At 35.2% G+C, this 25080-nt stretch overlaps 1 protein-coding gene and 1 long non-coding RNA gene across 3 annotated transcripts; one reads left to right on the top strand and one right to left on the bottom strand.

Moving 5' to 3' along the window:
- Positions 1-943: 943 nt before the first annotated feature.
- Chd64 (calponin 3) lies at positions 944-23030 on the top strand. Of its 2 annotated transcripts, XM_065345532.1 has the most exons (5): positions 4112-4223; positions 4298-4416; positions 21550-21686; positions 22100-22304; positions 22453-23030. In XM_065345532.1, exons 1-5 carry the CDS (start codon positions 4127-4129, stop codon positions 22621-22623), a joined length of 729 nt encoding a protein of 242 aa, XP_065201604.1. In that variant the 5' UTR covers positions 4112-4126; the 3' UTR covers positions 22624-23030. The 2 variants fall into 2 exon arrangements, with proteins under 2 accessions (XP_065201605.1, XP_065201604.1); XM_065345533.1 differs by lacking the exons at positions 4112-4223; positions 4298-4416 and adding an exon at positions 944-1323.
- Positions 22611-25075, bottom strand: LOC135832351 (uncharacterized). Its single transcript, XR_010556302.1, has 2 exons — positions 24022-25075; positions 22611-23917 (listed from the first exon to the last, which is right to left on the bottom strand). It is a non-coding gene; the product is annotated as an uncharacterized LOC135832351 (long non-coding RNA).
- Positions 25076-25080: the final 5 nt, after the last annotated feature.

The raw sequence follows: 25080 nt of genomic DNA on the forward strand, positions 1-25080 counted from the left end.
TGCGGGTAAGCAAACGCAGGTATTGTAAAAAAAAATCTGTTAAAAATTGATGTACCAACTACGAACTACCAGCTGTATAATAAACTTTTCAAGGTTACTTACAATATGTGCTTGCTTGTTTGGTTGTACCTTAAACCTATATGTACCCTACCTAGTACCTACTACCTACCTATGGTATTCTCCGCCTGTGAATGTTTGGTGTTTCATTGCAATTCACCATCACGTTGTATTTTTATCCGACTCAACGCAAGAATACAAGACACATTGTTGGATATAGGTTACAAAAATTAAATTCTAGAATATTTTAAGGTCTGCCTTTTACACAGATATAATATGCGTTCAAGTGCGTACCTTTATGGGAGAGACATGTTGCTCAATAAAATAGTACAACGTACAACCTGGGAGACATGGAGGTAGTCCATTTCATGTAGGTACCTACTCTAGGCTAGGCTAAAAGAAATTTTAAAATTCGCTAGAGTTAGAGTTCACTTGTCAACAGGTTTATTTATTATTCACGATTGCATTATTAGAATACATATATACAAATACCTAATGTAAAACGATTTATTTGCGTGAATCTTGAAAATCGCGTTTTATCGTTCATGTTTCATGACGGAACTAAACGCTCGAATCGCGAGTCATAATTGTAGACCAAAATGATTATTCTTGCGAGTAGGTAAAAAGAAAAAGAATGGATGGTTCTGCGAACCAAATGATGTTCCAAGATTTGTACGAGGAATAGCGGATGACGGGATGAGGAATAAGTACCTATTTCCCAATACGAGATCTCTTCAAAATGTAATGTACATCACAGAATAGTTGGTACGAGCTTGGAGCCACATTTACGAAGAGTGGTAAAGAAGGTGGAATGGCGAATGAGGTAAGCGTAAGCGGTATAGCAACTAGGTTCTCGATACCGAACCCCGAACCAACCCAGCTCCCAGCCCGTCACACCGTCATAGCTACTCATTGAATACACATAACATAACCACGCATCAGTATACTCTTACTTAGATATTGTTACGCTGCGCGTTTGTGTGTGTGTTTAGAAATAGTGATACCGGCTCGCCGAGCCAGTCCCAGCTCCCAGTTCGATACTGTTCTTTGATCACGTTCGATTGATTTCAGTTTACTTTTTAATTCTTCGAGAATATTTACCGAATTCATAATCGTGTTCGATTTTCGAGATTTTCGGGAGTGTTTTGTTTCTCACTTGATCGTCTTGTCCGTTAGTGTATTGTTTTAGTTGTTAAATAGTGAATAACAAACATGGCTTGCAACCGAGCAGCGAAATCTGGATTTGCAGCTGAGGCTCAACGAAAGGTAACCATCGAGGATTTTATCATTGTATTAGTTTATTCACTTTATTCTTCGAAAAAAACAATTAGAATCTAACCGAGTAGATTGAAAATTCAGCTCAGAATACTCCTACGCTAATTTCGAAGTTTTTGTTACATTTTTTATGGTGTTTTTTTCTTCTTTTTAACCATTCGTAAAATGCTTCGTATGATGATGATTTTGTGGTCAACGCTTGCCATTTAGTTGATATTTGTGTGATTCATATTGTAATTTCGTAATTTTTTTGAGATCATGAATTCATATCGTCTACTTTTTTATGTTTCTCAATTCAGTTTTATAGCTGTAAAGGAATTTGAATTATAGGTACCTACATTAAATCACTCCGGTAACTTCGAGTTATTTTTCAGTTGCTAAAGAAAATCATATAATTTCAAATTTCAAATGAATACCGTATCGCGAAAAACGCAAAAAAAAGTGATAAGAAAGTAATTTTTATCAGTAGTTGACTGATAACATGTTCCTCGAGTAATAGGTACATGTACAGGGTGCCCAGAAATATCGAGCACCCCTAAGAAAGTTTTCTACTAAAATACTTTGGTTGGTCACAGTGAATGATAATAATGATAGCACATGATTGGTTGTTTGTTGGACTGGAGAGATAACATTCCACCAACCATATGCATCTATTTCACGTTGTCAACCTATATTTTTAATGAAAAACTTTCTTAGGGGTGCTCGATATTTCTGGGCACCCTGTACAGTATGTATGTAGGGTGGGTAGGTAGGTCTAGGTATGCAATTACATATGCATACAATGTAGAGGTAGAGGTACCCAATTTTCCTTCGTTAAATGTACGCAGTTCCCAAACATTTTGCATTAGATTCTTTAAAAAACAATTTTCCGACTGTTGTTGTCTCGTTATGCGAATGTTCAAAACCTCAGACTGGATTTTCCCCTGCACATACCATAATTCGAAGCTATTGGTTTGTAACTTGTAAGAAAGTATGCATTCAAGCTCCACCATCCGTTCTCTTTACATTCTAGTAGGTACTAGGTACGTAGGAATTTCCATGAGCTTATATTGCGACTTATGGTGAACAAAAATGTTAATTTTTCGAAGTTCACTCTAGTCAGGTTCATGATGCAAACCTATCTTTGGCGTCACTCAATCTGTGCAAAAAGTGCTGCGAGGGGACGGGGAGATTTTTTTTCAGTCTTTCGGTAATGGGTCATACACCACCTTCTAAATAAGGAAATGACTGGATTATTCATACTGGATCAATCACGATCTAAATTGAATGCTAGTTTCACTCTTCCTGGCAAAAATATACGAGGGGGTCAAGATATTGGGTTCCTGGAGAGTATCAAACTTTATAAGTTTCGTTGGAGCATTGATTCATCTTGTCCTCGCTCCTCGATAAATGGCATTTCACCAAGAAGTGACCCCAGGGTAAGACGCAAGACCAACTGAATGAAGGAATGAATATATCTTTCATCCTGATCGGGTTTGAATACTTTTGAGATTAGTGATTAGTAAAATGGAGTAATTTGTTGGATGGAAGATGAGAAAGAAATTTATTTGGAACTAGATTTTCGTATTTTTTGTAGCTTGCATTACCTTACATCATGGATGTAGTAAAGAAATCAGAATCAAATTGTGGTGAGTCCTTCCGTTCAAGTAGAACCTATACATATGTACCTAACCTACTTAGTACCTACAGGGTGCCCAGAAATATCGAGCACCCCTAAAAAAGTTTTCTACTAAAATACTTTGGTTGGTCACAGTGAATGATAATAATGATAGCACACGATTGGTTGTTGGACTGGAGAGATAACATTCCACCAATCCTATGCATCTATTTCACGTTGCCAACTATATTTTTAATGAAAAACTTTCTTTGGGGTGCTCGATATTTCTGGGCACCCTGTACCTACCTATGTACCTACGTATGATGGCTGGAGTGCATTACGGATGCATGGTTTTTCTTGAAGAAAACTGGATTATTTTTGTCGTTTGAGCAGATTTTGTAAAACTGCTCTCAGTTTGCCTTCAATGCATCATGGCAGTCAAAAAATGATATTGTGGCAGTATAGGAAGGATGCGTAATATCTCAATACCTATATTATGAACTCTTTAATTTAATTTAATTTGCTGCTTCATTTAGAAAGTTACGAAATTTTCCGTCTCCATTATAGAATCGTATTAGTCATGGTTATCTGACTACGAGCGAGCTGTCTCCTTGTTACCAAACCATTTTTTAAATGCTGGGTCAAAGTGTTTGGCAGATGCCATGAAATGCAATACTTAGAATGGAAAATATGTGTATGTACTGCTCCAATTTTACTCGTAATTTCAATTGAACGTACTTAATCGTTTTTATTCACATAAGTAATATGGCATATAATAGTCATTTTAAACTTAATTACTTAGTATGATCGATTATTCCAACTCGCGACTAGAAATTCGGTTTTGTTTGCATTCAACAAGTAGTTGTTCGCGACCTATTTGTTATCATCTGCGCTCCAGTTTTCTTAGTTTCTCATCGATTTTTCTTTATTGACGTCATCGTCATAGTTCCTTCGAGCTTGAAAATTTTCACATCCTCTCAAGTTTAAGGTCACCGACGTATGGCGTATTTTCATGGATCATGGACGTGATAGATGTTGGCGAACGATTACGAAATTTCGAGCGAATAGTTTTAATTCGAGTTGTGTCAAAATTACGTCGGTTGAAATAAAATTTACAACGTGGAGTCGTCAATTGTAGCTTCGTCGTAGCATAATAGTTTTGTTTTCCAGTTATGCAACATCTGCTTAAAAAGGAACATGTACTCGTATGTGTTTAGTACCTATGTCGGCATTGTGGTTGTGTATGTAATAGGTGTACCGTGTAGTGTACCTTCTACCTTGCTCGTAGACATCGGTAATTCGACATCCGTTTTCCTCTTCTCTAAGCTAAGTTCTCTTAGTTAATGTTCGACTTATGTACAAGAATAGGTGCTGGATTAGTGTGTTTTTTGTCGCTAGCAGAATTGGATCCAAGCGCCGAGCTATCGAGAAAATCTCGGTGGCATGCAATGTTTATGGCCCAATTTATAGGAAATGGCCCGCGCTATGTGAGTTTTGATGATCGGATATTTTTTGTCATAATTTTTATAGATGATTTTACTTGAAAATTTCCGGCTGATTTAACCCAATTTGGGCTCAAAATGACCCTTCGAAATTCAGAATCTCGATAGATTGGCTATATTTAAGACACTTATTGGATCCAACACTGGTCGCTAGAAGACAAGTTCCGTGCAAGTTCTCATATGTACAGTTATTTAGGTTCAATAATAAGGTGCTGATGGACGTTTTTTTAACTTGAAGCGAAAGATGCATTTTTTTGACTTTCCTACATCCTTTCCACAACTTTTGTTGGTCCCTTTTCAGATTTTTCAAGACTTTTTTCAGTCTCCCTTTTCTTGATTTGAGGCTTTCCATTCCAAAGAAAGATTAGTCCTTTTTTACTTACCTTTTTCAACTTTTTTTGTGACCCACTGTAAATTTGATGTTTTGAAGTTTGTTTTGTACCGTTCAATGGTAGGTAATAACCTGAGACAATTTACAGGATGGGTGTAGGAGAAGGTGTCGACAAATCTATGTCAAGAACTGAGAATTAAATATTTGGCGAAATGCTTGGTGTAAAGTCGTAGGTATCTCAAAAAGACTAAAACTTGAATCTTAAAACTGATGCTTCAACTTTTCCCCTCTAAAACTGCGGGATAATTTTCACTTTCCTAGTTCCTCCCACTGCTGCAGATACACAATAGGTCTGGTTACACGCGTGATAATGGTGGGAAAACGACGGGTCAATTTTTCTTGTTGGAGTCATTCCATTTAACCTAATGATGAAAAGTACGACTGAAAGTGAAATGTGAATGTACAAGAGGTAGTTTTCGATGACGCGGCAATTACTTTAGTAACCTTGATGCAAGGTGAGTCCAACGGCGGTGTGCGGATTGATACGAAATACATACATTGTACCTACTGACAATAAAAAACTGAAAACCCGCCATTTACGGGTTCTATTATTCTTCTGACAGTGCATGGCAATGACGGATAATTACCAAGGTATTCACCACGTGTTCTTCACCCTATCTTTCAAGTCCATCGTGTTGTCTCGTATTTGTTCGCAGTCGCAGACTGAAGTTGAAGTATGCGAATGATCAATTTTTGAAAGTCGAGTCAGCGCAAAAGACTAATTAGGTCAGCGAAAATAGAGTCATTACAGACCTACGATACGAAATTCGTATCAATATTTACTTTTTCAAAGTGCGAGAAATTCGAGGAAAATGGCCTTGGTTAATGGTGGAAAAATTCCACGAAACTAATTTCTCATATGTATTTACACGGTGCCCGGTCGGCTGTGCGCGTTGGAACGATTAAATAGCGCATACTGTACATTAATTATGAACATAATGTATCGCTCGCATATTATTCGCTCGTTTACGTATGTACGTGTTTAAATTGAACGAGTCTAAAAAACGTATTCCCTAATGATGAAATCCATAGTCAAATGCGAACGTAATACGAAATTTTGTCCATATTTGGTATCAGTGATAATATACAGTATATATACACGTTTCATTAGGAGGTAACAAGTCTACATGGAAGAGAAACAATTTCATTTCCTTCCTGAATCCTGCTGATGAAGGATGCCTTAGATATAAGAAACAAGTTGACCGATTTAAATTACACGAAAACAATTTCATACATTAGCCTATACCGGCATATACTTACTTACATAATAAATGTTCCACATAGTAAACACAGACTTTGGACTTGATTCGTTTTTCATGTGGTTTGATTAAAATCCTCGACATGAAAATCCGATTAAAATTGATTGAAGAACGGATTTTAAACGCTCTACCGAGCGTTATACTTTTCAATCATTAACGTCACCGTGCTCTTTTTCAAGTGCTGAAACATCGAAGAAATTTTTCATTAAAAAAATTAACGTAATTCACGTGCGAATCGTCTTCCAGTTGGTTGTAACGTATGAATAATGATTAAATAGATTTTATAACGGTTTTCATGTATGTGAGTAGGTATTCGATTCTGAAAACCGTACAGAAATTAATATCCGACTGTTGCTTCGCGGGCCTGCCTGGAATTTTAAAACGATCACGATTTGGATCATATCATATACATACATGTGCGTCCAATAATCAATTGGAAAACTTCACCTTTGTTGCCCTATCCGGAGGCTGAAGGCAGGTCCCCGTATGTGTGAGAGCCCAAGAATTGTGCCAGAAAAGGCTCTGCGGAGAACGGACAATGAGATGTTTTGTAGTTCTTTTTGTTTTCAAGTTGTGGGGATTGGAGTTGGACACAATTTTTAGGATTCAAATAGCGATGATGGTGATCTGTTTCCCATGAAAACAAATCAACATCCTGCCAAAGTTTGAAAAGAATTTCGTAAGATCTTTGGAGCTCGAGGATCACTCATCTTCTCATTACCTATCACTGTCAGCCGAGCTACTTATTGGTTGTAAATATAGGAGAATATGTGTACATGTACATATTATGTAATAAGTAGCTAGCTACAGAGCTAGTAGGTAGGTACTAGGTACTTAGGTAGGTATATGAGGTACACTAACGTACTGTACTGTATAGCTATAACTTATCATCCGCTAATAATTGCATTTAAATTTCATCATGATCTGCCAAATCAAATGTGTATCATAGCATTTATCCATGTAACTACAAAGTTTGATATTTTTATAATTTACCACTGATAATTTGGGCGACCCCATTATCGCACTTGAATCGATAAAATTAAAAATATGCATCGCGAATCATCTCCAACGTTACAATTATATCAATTTCAACTCCCAAGACCACTCGAATGTTATTTAATTTTTGTTATCCGGTGTACTTGTGAACAATGATAACAGATGTTTATTCAAACATGCAGCGTACAGTTTTTGTTAATAAAAAAACATGGTTCATGATGGTTCGTTATCCAATAATAAAATTTCTTCCGTAGGTGATTACTTTTTTTTGCCAAAATTTTAGACTACAAAGGAATCGTCAGTGGTAAATTCGTCTAATGTAAGCCTAAGCATTGAACTTCTGTTTTTTTTTTCAAATAGCCCTGCTTAATTGAAATAGAATTTCGATAATCCGATGATTCGCAGCTGAAACGAAAGAACCGTGGCATTCGATTTAATGTCAGGGGTCACAATATTTTATTTTCCTTATGTATGGTTTCTTCATCATCGCTGCTTCTATCAGTGTTACGTCATCAGTTAAAAATTCAAGGTTGGAATTACCTCGAAATCAAACATTACGTGTTTGCGTAGAGTTTAGAACAGCGAAAATAAGAACATGGCATTTTTTTCGTCATTTCATGTTCACCACTCAAAATAAGTACGTTGAATTCACGAATTTGAAAGTGGTCGTTATTTATTTCTGTTCTTTATGTAGTCCTCCTATCGTTCTTCTATACGGACATAGATATTGTGTAGAATAACTTGTTGAATCTTGCTGCAGGTCTGGAATGTCTTGTTTGTAACCTTGACTATGAAGCCGCGATTTGATATTATAATTACTATTTCCTCTCATTAAATGGTTTATTCAACTTTCAACGAATGTGTATCTCGACCGTTGCTCGACTCTCGAATCATCCGCAGCGATTGATTTGTATTCCGGTTATATTGTTCGAGTAGGTACCTATTGGTTTGAAATTTCGCGTAGAAGAAAAATAGGTAACCGCATCTTTCTGCAGCCAAATTTAATGCGCTATAAAACTCAATGCGGACATTGAAAATATAGAAATGAAGAGTCCATTTTTTGGAATTTCGTCAGTCGTTAAATCATCTCCGGGAAATTGTTATCAGAGTGATATTTCGATGTTATGTTACAATATTGCAAAGAGGATGATGATAATGTTTCAGGAAATGGCGTCCTTGATTTTATGAATCATCGGTCTCTCGATTGTTAATCTTTTAACTGACATCAGATTATATCGCTGATATTTTAGATTTTGAATGTACAGATCTGAAATTAGGCGATACTACAGAGTGATGTTCCAAAATTCTAAATCCAACTTACGTTACGTAAGATGAATAGGTAACAAACTAGGTATATGTAAAGAAATCGAATCAGTATACATATTTTAATTTTTTTTGAAAATGTTTCTCGGTAATTATCTACGTCGATTACTCTTAAACTCACGTTGATGTATACTTACCTACTTGTTTTCATGGCATACCTAATATGAATCACATTTGTCTTCCAAGTAGGTCTAGGTATACATATGTATATGGACCTAAGTATCCTCAACGTCACCGTACATAAACAGTTCCTTTTGGTCACCAGGCTTTTAAATGCCTCCGGAGGTGTATTTACTTCATATTCGTAACCAGCACAGTGGTAATAGTGCTTATACTCTTTTCCCCACTTGATTTACATGCTTTAAGTTTATACAAAAAAAATTTACGAGAATGGTACCAATTTGCCTCCGATTATAAACTGATCTCTTCCGTGACCTTGTGTATTTAAAAAGATATTGACTATACCAAATTGTCACCTGCTGCCTTGCCTAATAGATTACAACTACGCTGGCTACGAATACGAAAATATAACACAACTGGAAGCATTTAAAAAGCGGTGACCAAAAGGTACTGTTTATATGCGGTGACGTCGAGGGTATGTCAGTGTTGATGGAACAAAATTTTTAAAATCTGTATACAGTAGGTGTATACATGACCTTTTCGTCACCGGACAAACTTTTCCCCTTTTACGTTTCAGGGGAAAACAAACCGTTTGGACTTGGTATACACAGGGAAACGTCTTCGTCACCGGCAAAACGCCTCCGTCACACAGTGGGCTGTGAGCACCCTCAAAACGGGCGTAATTCAAAAACTTACAATGAACCCTAAAAAAATGGTATAATGATACCCTCCCTTATGTTTTTGGGGTCGCAGAATACGAATTTGACAATATTTTTTTTGTAGGGGTGGGGGGTGAGGGGGTTAGGGGAGCGAAAAATTCAAAATTTGACTATAATGATGTGTGATATGTCGAAATGTATGTTTTTGAGGGTGTAGATCACGAATCTGACAATATTTTTTTCATAGGGGTCAATGGTGGGGGCTGAAGGGGGTGAAAACGGTGAAAAATTCAAAATTTGACTATAATGATGTGTGATATGTCGAAATGTACCGAATATGAATAATTCAACTAAAAGTGAGTAATTTTCATCAATTTACTCGATTTTAGTTGTTATAAAGTAATTATAGAGGTATAATTTACGTTGAAACTCCGTTTTTTGCCTACTCTGCTGCATAAATATCAATAGAAAAAATTTTTGCACGTAGATGCACGGGAAATTCCAGTGGCTGGTAATACTTAAGATAGTGTATTACAAGATGTTAATTGCCATTTTTGCCCTAAAGTGCCCCCGCGACCTCCACAGTCGATTATAGTGAAAAATCTTGGTGAATTTCGTTGAAATGTGACAAATTTTTTCTTCCAGGGACTTTGACGGCTCCCCAATAGAAAATTCTTCATCCCCCACCCTTCACCCCTTCTACACCCTCGAAAACGTACATTTTGACATATCACACGTTATTATGGTCAAATTTTGAATGTTTCACCATTTTTACCCCCTTCATCCCCCACCATTCACCCCTACGAAAAAAATATTGTCAAATTCGTGATCTACACCCTCAAAAACATACAATTCGATATATCACACATCATTATGGTCAAAATTTGAATTTTTCACCCCCTTCATCCCCCACCATTAACCCCTACGAAAAAAATATTGTCAAATTCGTGATCTACAACCTCGAAAACATACATTTCGACATATCACACATTATTATAGTCAAATTTTGAATTTTTAAACATTTTCACCCCCTCAGCCCCCACCATTGACCCCTACGAAAAAAACACTGTCAGATTCGTGATCTACACCCTCAAAAACATACATTTCGACATATCACACATCATTATAGTCAAATTTTGAATTTTTTGCTCCCCTAACCCCCTCACCCCCCACCCCTACAAAAAAAATATTGTCAAATTCGTATTCTGCGACCCCAAAAACATAAGGGAGGGTATCATTATACCATTTTTTTAGGGTTCATTATAAGTTTTTGAATTACGCCCGTTTTGAGGGTGCTCACAGCCCACTGTGCGTCACCGATTTCGGTGACGAAGAGAACGCGTGAGTATATAAAAGGTGACGTAGAGGTACCGTTTGCATATCTATGTATATCTACCTTTGAATAAAGTTCTGGTGAGCTGTATTCAGAGCCATTCACGAATCATTTGAGGAAATATGATTCAGGTTATGCATACAGATAATGTTAGGTATGAGAATTATCTTTGTAGTTTTAATCTCAAAATTTTTCAGTTGTTTTTCTGAGGCAAAAGATGCGAAGCAAACGAAAGAATCATAGTGAAATGGATTGAAAAGCAAAAGTTACCAATGATGTAACTTTACATAATATGAGAAACTGTACCTCGTTTTCTCCACTTTCTTATACTTATCTTTGAGGTACTTCACCTTTAAGTACCTACTTGGTACTTACTTATAAATAGTTTGTCCATAATTCGACGTACTTTCTTGATTTTTGAAACTTGGAAATCAATTTTCATCTACTTTCCATTTGCTCTCTAGTGTCTCCTCGTTTGGCCCGCAATTTAGAAGTAGAGAATTCTTGATTTTGTAAGCAGAAGTACGTAGAAAACCAGCAATGGGAAATCATTTTTTACTAAATGGAAGTTTTGTAGAATTTTCTCAAAAAAGTATCGTGCTTTAATGTTTATTTAAATAGAACTGTAGGTACCTACTTAATTTGTTTTGAAAATCTTTGATGACAAATACATCAATTTTTGCTTTCATATCACCCTCCTCCTAACCATTCACCGCATCTAGGAAATTCTGCCTGTGCTATTGCATATCCAAACATCTGAAATATTCATTTTGAAATATGATAAGTATTCCACTTGAGAATATAATAAGTAAATTCTATAGTTATTCGGTGAAAAAAGAAAGAAACTAGGAAATGAATCTTAATTGCTAGATTAACATTTATTTATCATAAACCCGACGAGCCACTATAAGTTGATCAAAAAACAAAAAACTAAAAATCTGCGACCTAGCAATATTATAATAGACTACCCATGCGGATATTTTTTTAGATATTACTTACTTCGTTTTGTAATTAATGATGCTCGAGTCTCGCTGAAAAGAAAGTTATAATTTCTCATACATTGAAATTTCATGCATTTGGCGATCTAATAGAGGGGTACCTACAAGTGCTCCTCAGAATTCTTTTTTGTCAAATGATAATTCGGATTTCTTTTTCAGTCTATTCAAAGGTGAAAATTACGTGTTTGATTCGATATGCTAAAAGTTTGATTGCAGCTCAATATTCTAATAACAAAACGGTTTTGCACGATATGTTGATAAGCGTTCAGAATCCTTGAATGCGACGAATGTTTACTTACATAATGTTTTTCTTGAGGTACTGTTAAGATACATAATTGTCCTTAAATAAATAGATAATCACTTATTTTTACTGTAATTCTCGATTTCTTGCGTAACCTATTCGTTTCATTTTTTTGGTAGCTTATTGTTAGAACAAAATCACTTTTTCACAAGTAAGGTACGTGAAGGCTTAGACCGAGGCAGTCATTACAACTTGGGCGTTATCTTGTATCGAGCTTTGAGGGTGTCTCTGTCTACTGGCTGAAAAAAGTACAAAATTGAAAAATGACATAAAAAAGTACGAAAAAACGTCTAAAACGTACGAAATTTTGAAAGAATTTTCATTTAATTGAGTCGGCAAAATTGTTAACTTTTCGACAAAATCACCCATAGGTAGGTATACCTATTCTCAAAATTCTCACTATTCTTTTACTTTCCGAACAGCGCGAAGCGATGTATAGGAAAGTATTGTTTTCGGCCGGAAAATGAACTTTGGAATTTACACTCGTTTTTGAATTTCGACTTCACACAAGTTTGTTTTGAGCAATTTTGAGATGATGTGTGTATGTATGTATGTATGTATGTATGTATATGGACCTAAGTATCCTCGACGTCACCGTACATAAACAGTACCTTTTGGTCACCAGGCTTTAAAATGCCTCCAGCGGTGTATTTATAGCATATTATTGATCAGCACAGTTGTAATAGTGCTTCTACTCTTTTCCCCACTTGATTTAGATGCATTTAGTTTATACAAAAAAATTTGCAAAAATGGTAGCAATTTGCCTCCGATTCTAAACTGATCTCTTCCGTGACTTTGTGTATTAAAAAATATATTGACTATACGTCTGTGTCACCTGATGTCTTGCCTAATAGATTACAACTGTGCTGGTTACGAATACGAAAATATAACATCACTGGAGGCATTTGAAGAGCGGTGACCAAAAGGTACTGTTCATATGCGGTGACGTCGAGGGTATGTCAGTGTTGATGGAACAAAATTTTTAAAATATGTATACAGTAGGTGTATACATGACCTTTCCGTCACCTGACAAACTTTTCCCCTTTTACGTTTCAGGGGAAAACAAACCGTTTGGACTTGGTATACACAGGGAAACGTCTTCGTCACCGGCAAAACGCCTCCGTCACCGATTTCGGTGATGAAGAGAACGCGTGAGTATATAAAAGGTGACGTAGAGGTACCGTTTGCATATCTATGTATGTATGTATGTATGTATGTATGTATGTATATATAGATTTCCCCCATACATTACCCGGCCCATGATATTTCACTGACTTTTTGCGGACCGACTTGTGTTGGCACTAGCAGGGACGCGCTTGAATTTTTCCACATGTTCTCACAGCAGCTTACTGCTGGGCCATGCGAAGAAGGTATATACTCCACCAGGTTGGGAAAAGACTGACATTTAGGTTTGTAATTCGATTTTCGATTTTTGAGGAGAGCTCCCCACTCAAGTGTATGTTTTTTAGATATTCCCCAGACTTTTTCCGCCACCAAAAAAATGTTTTCATTGACTTACAGAGAGGTGAGGAGCTCGATTCGCTCGTGTATGTAACGCCAAGTTGATAAAATCGGATAATGCAAGTCTTTAGTGGTGTTTTGCCTTATGTACACACTGCGTTGGCTTGTTTTTGAATGTCTGTAGCGAGTGAAAACAGAACAGACTTTTTGCAGCCCGGCACTGGGCTGCAAAAAGTCCTGATGGGCCGCAAAAAGTCTGAGGTTTATCTAATATGGGCTGCGTAATACCACTTTTCATGTGTATGTACAGGGTGTTCCAGAATAACCTTTCACATTTTGGTAACCACTGATCTGTGTTCAAGTGGAGCTAGGGGAATGGTAAAGGCGGTTCTAGGTAGCCAAAGCATGCCGAATTATGTTTCAATAGTTATTTTTTGCCCTGGAGAAGTAGATGGCTGTACAGTGTGCTTTTACTGTGAAGGCCTTTTTTAAAAATAAAGGTTCCTGTAACTCTTTACTCCTTACTCATCAGTAACGAAGCTCATTTTTATCTAAATGGTGAAGTGAATAATTGGAATGTGCGCTTCTAGTGTACAAAGAATCAGTTGATAATACTTGAGAAACATCTAAACCTCCGCCAAGTTGACTGTTTGGTTGGGCGTGGCTAAATTCGGTATAGTGGGACCATGTGTGTTTAACGAAACAGTAACGGTGAGGGGTAAGGCAAAATGTTAAACGAGTTTCTTGTTCCAAACTAAAAGACAGACGCGATGTAATAGAGTTACTTACTTCCTTCCAACATGTTGGAACTACCAGGGATGTACACATATGTTTAGCGCGTGAGCACTTCGGTCATCAAATAATTTTGTTATGGTCGACGTGTTGAACCAGAAATTTAATGGCCACCTTGATCCCCTGACTTTTCAGCCTGCGATTTTTTTTTATGGAGTTATTCCAAGTCAAAAGTGTATCGAGATAAATCTAGGACTCTGAAACAGCTTCTAGGTTCATGAGTCGCAACTGATTGGAAGAGAAGTGTTCAATAATTTGAAAAAATGTTTGGTTGAATGTGTCAAAAATGAAGGAAAATATCTCGATGGAAAAATTTTTAAAACTTCATTTTTAATGAAAACTCAAATATACGGTCTAAAAACGGCATATTTCTACTTCATTTTGGTTGTAAAAGAATTTTTGTAAACATTTTTCTCTCAGAGTAATAAAAAAAACAAATGTGAAAGGTTATTCTGGAACACCCTGTATGTATGTATGTATGTATGTATGTATGTATGTATGTATGTATGTATGTGTCAAAAAATGTCTGTACGCGCGATAAAAAGCGACCTAATGATGATATCTGATTGAAATTTGTAGAGATGGTCGGAAGTATGGTAAAGGTGGCACAGTAAGAATTTGGAGTTCGTAAGTGCCATAGAAAAAATTTTATGAGCCTTTAAATGCGAAAAATGAACGTATAGGCAACCCCCAACATTTGTCAAGGTTTAGTCTTTATGTGGTAAACATCACACATGTTTTGTCTCCTTTTAGTTCACCTGCAGTAGAAACGCATAAGGCAGGTCCGTCGACCGTATATAATGGACGAATAATTCAAATCGCAGGAAATGACGGCCACATTTTGGATGCAGAATCCTGGAAACGTTCTGCACATGCGCCAAACATGATGCTTACGGCGCTGGTGGAGAGAGAGACGGTTCCCTGGTTCAGCCCATGTTCAACCAGTAAACCGTCTCTCTCTCCACCAGCACTGTAAGCGTCTTGTTTAGCGCATGAGCAGAAGGTTTCCAGGATTCTGCATCCAAAATCTAGCCGTCACATTTTGTAATTTTTTCACCGTTGAATTATTCGTCCATTATATACGGTCGACGGGCAGGTCCGAATTAGTTACGCTTTATTTTAAAGTGATTATTTTATGAATACGCCGCATCGCCATGCCATGGCGGGGGTGGGTGTTTCTCATTTTTACGATTTTTCGATACCTACTTTATGTTCGGAAAGTTTGTGATGCGTAGCATCAGATTTTTTTTCAAAAGTTTTTGCTCTCGCTTCGCTCGGGCTAAATTGTTGTTTTCTTTTCTCAAATTATTCATAATTATGCATTGGTGGAAAAACTGGCTTTTTCGCATCAAAGTTACTGCTGTTTTGCTTTTTGAATCTACAAATCAAGAAACCATCGATTAAATTTGAAAAAATTGAGATCAGAAAAACCGAATTCTCACATTAAAATTAATGTTGTTTTACTTTTCAAATTATACAAATTTTCTAAAGCGTTTGCCCTCGCTTCACTTGGGATTGTTTACTTTTCTTTTTCAAAATTGAAATTCCTAAAAAAAAATATATACCTACCTATCAACTATTTAATTTTAATAAAATTCTCGCACAAAAAGTATCGTTTTTATACCCCTTGAAGTTGAAATTTTCAAGAGCTTTCGCTTTCACTTTGGGCCTGTTTTCTTTTCTTTTTGAAGATTAACATCCTAAAAAAATCTTTCTAATTCTAAAATTTAAAAAAACCAAATTTTCCAAAGTTTCCGCCCTCGCCTCGCTCGGTCCTTTCCTCTTTTTTTTTCAAAATCAATTGAAAAAACATCGTTTTCAGGTCTTTTGAAATCAAAATTTTTAAAAACTTTCGCCCTTGCTTCGCTCGGGCTAATTTTTTTCTTCTTTACGAAATTGAAAAAATATCACATTTGGGCCCCAAGAATCCAAAACAGAATATGAAAATTTTTATTAGTCATACTCGTATGAACATGATATCAATCAGCAAAATGGGTATTTTCCCCCTCATATTAAATGGCAAATTAATTTCAGTCAAACCCCCTCCCTCTCTCAAAAAAATCCTATGGGACAAATTATGTGCTCCAGACTCGCATTGGCTCTCGATGGGCCTGAGCACATTGCTCAGCACGTTAAAATTTTGATTATTGTCGGCGAAATGACATGATACACCCCCTACCCCCCATATATGAAGAGTGATATTCCAAAACTCGCTTTGTCCATTTTCACAACTTTTCAGGAGAGAGGAAAAACAGTTTCCCTTTAAACGGGTAAATTGGCTTTTTAGGCGAGTTTAGCACTTTATTTGGGTGGATTTATGATGTAGGAGTGTAGGTATACATTTCATCCACTAAATACTGCTGAAAAAAATTTCAATAAAAATGGACAAAACGCGTTTTGGAATATTATTTTTTTTTTAATTTTTAGTGAATTGGCTATTTAGGTGAGTTTAACACCTCATTTTGGTAGGTTGATGATGTAGGAATGTGAGTTAATACTTCATCTACCAGGTACCACTGAAAACCCAACTTTGATAAAAATGGACAAAGCTAGTTTTGGAATATCACTCTTCATATGATTTCGATCCACCTATGTGCACGTATGTTTATAAAGTAGATAAGCGAGGGTGCGTTACAGTACATAATATTAAAAAATATATCGCACGAAAAAGGTACGAAATTTCGTTTTTTTGAATTTAGAAAGCCCCTCCTTGTCGTATGACCTCAGATTTTATCTGGAAATGAATAATAAAAAAACACTCGAGAGAAAAATTTGTTTAATTAGTAACTTCTTCACACTTGATGTGAAACTGAAAAAAAATATTTCAAAAACATGGAGAAATTTGAAAGATGCACTTGCTAGGACTGCAACGCGGATAAAGTGATGTACGTTGTGTAGTGCCTATAATCGTCGCGTCTCGTGGAAAACCTGTTTTTGTTTTTTTATTTATGCTTACAATGACGTTGAATTTTTCAAATAACTTTAGATAAATCAGTTAGAAGCACAATACACGTTTGACATCCTTTATCAATGATCTCGTTTCCATATTATGTTATCATCGCACTGAACCTACACTGTTTCATTCATGTTATAGTGAAGTATGCACGTATGTAAACGTGTTGATGCATAAGAAATTGAGCGAAATGTTTTTTTCAAGAGTTGTTGATGAAAGGCCCCTCGTGATGTGTATCTTTTTACATAATTTCGGCCAACCCAAGAGGCATGATTCTGAAGGATTTTTGTCTCTAGAATAGAAAGTATAGGATCTACACGGTTGTAGGTAACGATTTGGACGTTTGTACCTATATAACAATAGTGATGGGCCAACCCGGCCAACTATGTACATTGATTCTTCAAGGAAACAGATTTCAATTTGCACGGTGTCGGTTTTAAAGAAGGGTTCAGAATGGAACCACAGTTAGTTCTTGATTTTGGAGATTCTATATGTGCGTGCTGGGGTGCTAGATAGTTTTTCATTCGAAATGTAAGGTTGCAATAGAAAATTATACGAAATAAACTCAAGCTTTCTATTCCTCGAAGACTTGACGTTTCAAAACAATCTTCCTAGAAGAAAACTCAACAGAAATTCAAAGTACTAAGACTTACGTACTAATAAATGTAGGTACGTACCTGATAGAATATTAGTATACTCGTATCTACATTTTGAGTAGTTCCTATTTTGATGAACATGCGGATTAAGCAAATTTGAGAATGCATGTGGGTCTATTTTCATGAATTAACTTCAGAGCACGATTTCCGTGATTAATTCCTCTATAAATTTGTTCTGGTTCCAAAGATTTTCCAATTAGATCCCAGTCCTACATACGTTCAAACAAAAGAGAATGAATGGGAGAAAAATATGTTTCAATAATTCGCCTAATTTTTTTAAGTAGGATCATATGCACAATATGTAAAAATGTACGTCTACAATGCCTACATATTTGAGTATTTGAGGTGATTAAACAACTAATTTGTACCTATCGCATGCAAAACAGATACCTATTCATTAAAAAATTCGTGATAGAAAATTACAGAAGGTGGAAAGAATGAGAGGTAAAAATTGAAAGTTATAGAAATAATTTTTTTAAATCGCATCCGTACGTGTTGCTCAACTTTGAACTTGATGAACAAAAATTTGCCACTACGCTACGATTGAAATTCATTGAAAAATTCTTACCAATTTGAACGAGATTTTCTTCTACGTTTTCGTAATGATGGACTATGAATTTCGTTTCATGGTAAAACCTACAATTACCCACGCCTTCTTTATAACTACATTTTTCCTTCCAGGTGTAGGCACATCTCACACATCTGTTCTCTTTTCGTATCGTCGACGTCGACTTCTTTTAGTAGCTTTCGTTTTTCAGCTGTGATCGAAATTATGTCAACGGCGTTTGCATCGTGTTCGTAAGATTTTCCATCGATAAAAAAGAATTTTAAACGGCAAAAGTGTACTTACCTATTATTCGCAATACATTTGTAATCGGCGAACGTTTTCTAGAACAAGTTATCCTTTTGAAGTATATTTTCGTCGAATGACGATACTCTACGATACCTCGCGCATATTAATTATACATATTTTTTTTCCTTTATAGTTTTCAATCGTATGTACACGGCTTATTTTAATTAGTCCTGTCGCTAGATTTATCTAGCTGACATACTAAAGAAAATGTAAGAAACTTTTTCCAAGGCTTGCTTGCATTTTACAAATATGGAATCGTGTAGTAGCTTTTGCTTTCGTCTTAGCCTGCTATGTATTTGAAATTACGATACGAGAGTCGCTCCAAAATGAAGGGAATAGTCTCGTTCGGAAGCTGAGCGTGTATTCTATAATTGGTGTTGATTAGAAGATGCAATTTTCGAAATGTATTTGTACTTGTTTGTTTACTCCAGCTGACTGGCTATCTTCTCTTTAATCAAATATGACCCATTTAATGTGGAAATCGTTTTTGATACTTGAGCTACGTACTTATTTATTGTACTTTTGTATAGACGTTTCAAAAAAAGTAACCATTTTTGATGGTGAAGTTTAGATTAACGTATTCGGAATTCTTTCATGTGGTATATTATTTTATTGGCGCCAATCCGCCAAATACTTCGGTTAATAGGATTTAAAAGTGCGTTTTACCGACGCGATAAAAATGACTATTTTATATCATCTGTTTCAGATTTGATTTAAATACGTAAGTGCAAGATACGATACAGGACGTTTGAAATAAATAGGTCGGATAAACAAACTTTTTTTCATGTCCCCATTCGTACATTCAATCAAATTACGGCTCGGTTTATTACATTTTTCTGTTTGTTTGATAAAGTCGAGTTCTAATTTATCATGCTTTTGGAATGTTAAATACATGATTGTTATTTCATCGAAGAATACGAGAAGTTGCGAAATTTCTAGCTGTTTATGATTTAAATTCCATGCCTAATCCGACTGATCACAACTGACGAGTCATTAATCTAGGCATTATTCGAGGAAACTTCTAACAAAACGTTGCTTTTCTGAATTGTGTCGAGTAGGTAATAGGTATGTGATGTAGGTAGGTATATGTAACTTTGTTTTCGCGATTAATATTTGCGTTGGAGATAAATCACGATTAATAGGTATGATGTCATCGACTGATCTGTCGTGATGTACGATATCAGTGTCTGTGCCATGATAAAACGTCTCCTCGATAGTATGTAAATGGTTCGTGTTGTGAGAAAGACAAAAATTGAATATTTTGTTGATCGCCGTAATTCAGCATTCTTATCTTACTGTGGAAACGTGAGGTCATAAATAATGATGAATATTGAATAGGTACCTATACTTGAAGCAATATCGTTCAGATTTGCACAATGTTTCCTCAAGTCCGTATGATTTATAGTTTGGCAACTGAAATCTCTCGTAGCCCATTTTTGTTTCATTGTTCTAAATAAATTGCACAGACTGTGGTCAAATCAAATTTTTGTGAATTTTAGACTTCAGGTATGTACATACATATGCACAGTATAATAGATTTTGAGTTGATGTTGAATTTAATACTCCTTCCGAAATTCCGGAACTTCAATAGATGTGAAAAAAATATAGATTGGTGGTACTAAACCTAATGATTAATGAACATAAGCGTAAAGGCCCTAAGATCTAAAGATCTAAAAGTCTATTGTAGAAAACCTGAAACCCGAAACCCCTTATAAACTTGACCTCACTCAGCCTAAAGATTCGAAAAGTCTATGCGCTCATCCTGAGCACATCGTTAACGACCAGCAATTCCAGATCGGAAAAACCGTACTTTGTGGTGTAATTTAGAGGGCAGTCCAATTTCGTCATTTCCTCCTTGTATCAAAATTGAAGGTGCTGCTCCAATTTTTAAAAAATTTGTCATCATTTCTTTGAATTTTTAAATAGGTAGGCATATTAGCTAAATTACTGAATATTGAAGTTACACCTTAAATCTCGCAGAGTCGCGAATTGGCTTGAAGTGTTTTATACCTAAACCTAATACTTACACATGAGATTTTTCTTCCCTGAACACTGAAATCAATATCCCACCACAGCTGAAGTTCTTTAGATTAGAAAACAAAACGAGTGTTCTGCTACCATGAAGCATTGAAAATCTGGTCCATTCTATGTACATTACATACGTAAACAAAATATAATGAATCGAGGAATTCATCAGCTATGCGAGTCGAATATTGGTGAATTATTGTGCTAACATGAAAATGAAACATATATAATATACTTGATTACTCTGCAAACGTACGGTACCTAGTTTTTTTTATCGGACTTTTTAGCGTTCAAAATAACTACCTAACGAAGTACCTTGTACCTTACCTACCTACAGATAAAACTTATTCCAAGTGTTTTTTCAAATTTTTATACCAACATTAACAAAGTTATGTAGTTCTACGAAAACTTGAAATTTTACGTCATGAATTTTATAAATTTCTAAGAATAAGAAATCGTTTTATGCTCACTCTACCTATCTAATGTAAAAGGTATATAACTAACTACCTAAGTACGGTACTTGTACGTATGTTGGTATGAATCATCTTCAATTGTTGCTTAGAAATGAACGCGAATTAAAGAGTTGTATGGCGAGACTCTCTTCAATCGTTTAATTTCACACCTCATGTTACATACTGTGACGATTTCGTAACATGATTATATGCATAAAATAACGTAGATACAGATAATTTTACGCATTAAAATTTAAAACCAAACCTCCATGCAGTCTGCATGACATTTTATCATCAATTTTGGTCTTGTACCAGTACCAGACATTCGATAAAATTTATATCGCTTTTTCAATTTAGATGAGATGATTATTATGGTATTTGATATACGTACGTACCTACAACAAACAGGGCGGGGTAACGATAAGAAGATAATATGTTTAATTATGCGTGAGCTCCAATTACTTGAAAAATTTCGTTAATGATCTATGTACTTACTTAAGGTGTTGTGTTTACGATAACAATTAACGTAGAAGTTGTCTGTTTCAGATTAATAGCAAATACAGCGAAGAATTAGCTCAAGAATGTTTAGAATGGATTCGAGAGATTACCGAAGAACCTATTCCAGTTTCCGGTGATATGGATAATTTTTACGCTGTTCTTAAAGATGGAACTTTATTATGCAGGTATAAATTTGAAGCGTTTATTCTCTTTTCGTTTCTCATAAATGCGTATTGCGTATTTAACTAAGTAACATCAACGACGATCTAAAACAAAAAATTAGGGAGTATACCTACTTATTACCTATGTACTTACTTGATGGGTTAGAATCCATTCATGGGTATCAGACTGTTCATTTTTATTGAGAAATGATTTGGTCAGTGAACAGATTTACTGCACTGTACGAGTACCTATATTGAATGGGATGGAGTATTATGTACCTAGTCAAATTTGATACATACGTACATATACGCAAGTAGTGTTTGAACCTAGAAATAATTAAAATGATAAAAGTTGAATAGCTGCGTTTCCTTACAGGCTAATGTGAATTCAGTTTTTGCGGATAAATTGTAATCTTATTTTGAAATGTTTTCAACAGACTGGTCAATTGCTTGAAACCGGGTTCAGTATCAAAGATCAATCAAACAACGATGGCTTTCAAATGTATGGAGAATATTAGTTCTTTCTTAAATGTGGCAGCTAACATGGGCGTTCCGGCGCAAGAAACATTCCAAACTGTAGATTTATGGGAAAGACAAAATTTAAATTCTGTCGTTACATGCCTACAGTCATTAGGAAGAAAGGTAATTTGTTCGGCTTAAAGTATTTTTTATGCTGTATTATTTTGTAGTATTCTTGAAGTCTTCCTTGATATGCATGCAATATGCATACCACTTGTACGATCTACTTTCGTGAAATTATACGAATGCATTATCAATGTCTTGGTTTCAGGCGCATAAATTCGGTAAACCGGGTATTGGACCAAAAGAAGCCGATAAAAACGTACGAGAATTCTCGGATGAACAATTAAAAGCTGGACAAACGATTATTAGTCTGCAGTACGGAAGTAACAAAGGAGCGAACCAAAGCGGCATCAATTTTGGAAACACCAGACATATGTAATGATTTTCCAAGTTTATGATACTTTATTGCGTATATAATAAAGATATGTGAAAAAGCCAAATCATGAATTATGTACATTTTAAAATTTTGTATCCATTTGCGAGTTTTCTATCGTGTAAAACAAACGTTTATTTGTTGTGAAATGTCTCTCCAGTAAAATTTACTTAATTAACAAATATTTTACGCATTACGTGTAAATAAGTAATTTATTGTGTAATAATAGAAATAATATATACGTTTATTACGAATGTATCTTCTTGCATATTTAACGCTACTATTTTGATAAAAACGAATACCTAGTTCTACCGATTTTTGTGAAAATATTTCAAAACCTTATGTTCATATTGTTGAATTTTTTCATCTTTTTTTTACGTATTTCAATAATAACGATTCTTTTAGTAGCGAATGACCTTATATTTTTTATTCCGTTCATTGATTACAATTTTTATTCTGTCTTTTATCATACTGCGAAATGTTAGTCCTACTTACTTGTTAGTTGTTGGGACTTTGAACGAATGGTGGTTTATGGTGACGTTTAAATGTTTGATTTTCGACGGCGCTTTGATAAATCAATTTTTAAAATTATAAAATAATCAAATCATAGTGCCATTGCATAACTTACTTGCAATGCGCAGCCTACAGAATGATTGTTGATTTATGGATATTTAAAATGATGCATTTCATGACGGTTTAGAGGTTATTGAATTCTTATTCTTTGATAATTTCAATACCTACGTTTGTTTTGAAACATTCATCGCACATTATTTTCATTATTGTTACCTACCTACTCGCTTGGAAGTTGTTCTTTTAGTTTTCCTTTCTTCTTTGATTACTGATTGATTTTGATACAATATACTGAATTAATATAATTTGCAAAGCAAAATAATAAAAAATACAACTTAGGCCTGAATAAATAATCGAATAATTTATTATACTTAATGCGAATTGAATGTACAATTGATTCGTTCTCTTTAATTCTATAGAGTTTAGTAAGAAATGAATACGCTGTACAAATTTTAAACATATACCTATTGTTCTTGTTCCTTAGTTTCGTTATCAATTGAAGTAAGTTCTTGCAACTCGGTTGATATTTTTTGCAGTAAATTCGAAGCAGAATTGATAGTTTCTTTCAACGAGTAATATTCAGACACCGGTATGTTCGCTGAATCGAAATTCTCGTTGGAAAACTTCTTCATGATTTCTTCTTTTCTTTGGATAGTTTTGTACACGTCCTTTAAATTATCATCTTGGCCAGAAATTTCACTCATTCGAAGCAATTCTTTTTGTATTTCATCTGAATTGAAACAGTAAAAACGCTTTGATGTATTTCAAATATCACTTATTTCATTCAAAAATATTAAGGCTGTCATTGCTGTGTCATCACTGTCGTCTACTTACGCGCCAAGTTAACAGAAATTTCTTCGTTTCGCCGAATACGTTGCATCATTTCATTATATTCAGTGAGTATTTCTTCATAAACTTGCAAAATCGGCATTTTCCCGCAATCATACAAATATTTCTTCTTTAATCGATATTAAATGGAATGAAAATTGTTCAACTATTGTACTTAACCTTATTGTTATACTGTAGCAAATTCAAAAGAATTAACACTATCTATCTACTATCTAGGTACCAACACCAAGTACCGGTTCTGTTGTACTTGTTTCAATGGTAATGCATAGAAAAAATCTCAAACACACCGCTTGCATGAAAGCAGGGTTACCATCGATTCAAATTTCAAGAAAAATCAATACTATTTTTGAAATTATTTTGAAATCATTAGCTGCTGCTGGTAGGCTGCTGGTGCATAGAAGACCGATTCCTAGAAACTAAATATACTTGAAGAGTCGTTTTGACTTTCGTTTGAAATTGATACGATATTGTTTTACTTTGCGTGAATGCTTTCAAGTTTCAAATTTTACTCACGAACATCACAAACTCACACTCATCTCAAAATTCTCAAATGATAAAATCCCTACTCAAATATTATTTTAAAGCGATAGCAATTTTCTAAAAATTTGATTCACTTCACTTTTGAGAATTGATGAGTTGATGTTGAATGTTGATGTTGAAATTGAATGCGCTCATCAAATTTTGAACTTTGAAGACATGGTTCGTGAATACGTGAATAGCATGTTATGTGAACTGAAAATGTCTTTTGCCTAAAGTGATCTTTTGCCGATTGCCGATCATGAATGACTCTGTATTAATTTCGTCGGCTCGTCGCACTTGAACTTTTCCTTTTATCTGTAACATAGACTACTCTACTTGCAGTATTTTACATGATGAAAATAATATCGAGTACCGACTACCGAGTAGTACAGACTACAGAATACAGACATGAGACAATTGCGAAGTTATTTATTAATTCTTAATTTTTTTCTGCGATGTTGTAGAGTAACATTAATTTCAAAGTGTGAAATTTTCTTCGAAAAAAAAAAAAAAATTCAAATCGAG

This window comes from Planococcus citri, chromosome 1, assembly GCF_950023065.1.
Source record: "Planococcus citri chromosome 1, ihPlaCitr1.1, whole genome shotgun sequence".
NCBI lineage: Eukaryota > Metazoa > Arthropoda > Insecta > Hemiptera > Pseudococcidae > Planococcus > Planococcus citri.

Coding starts and splice junctions, on each gene's coding strand:
- Chd64 (XM_065345532.1), top strand. CDS start 4,127: ATGTACTCGTATGTGTTTAGTACCTATGTCGGCATTGTGGTTGTGTAT. Junction 4,224..4,297: donor TACCTTGCTCGTAGACATCG/GTAATTCGACAT, acceptor GTACAAGAATAG/GTGCTGGATTAGTGTGTTTT. Junction 22,305..22,452: donor TACAGTCATTAGGAAGAAAG/GTAATTTGTTCG, acceptor TCTTGGTTTCAG/GCGCATAAATTCGGTAAACC.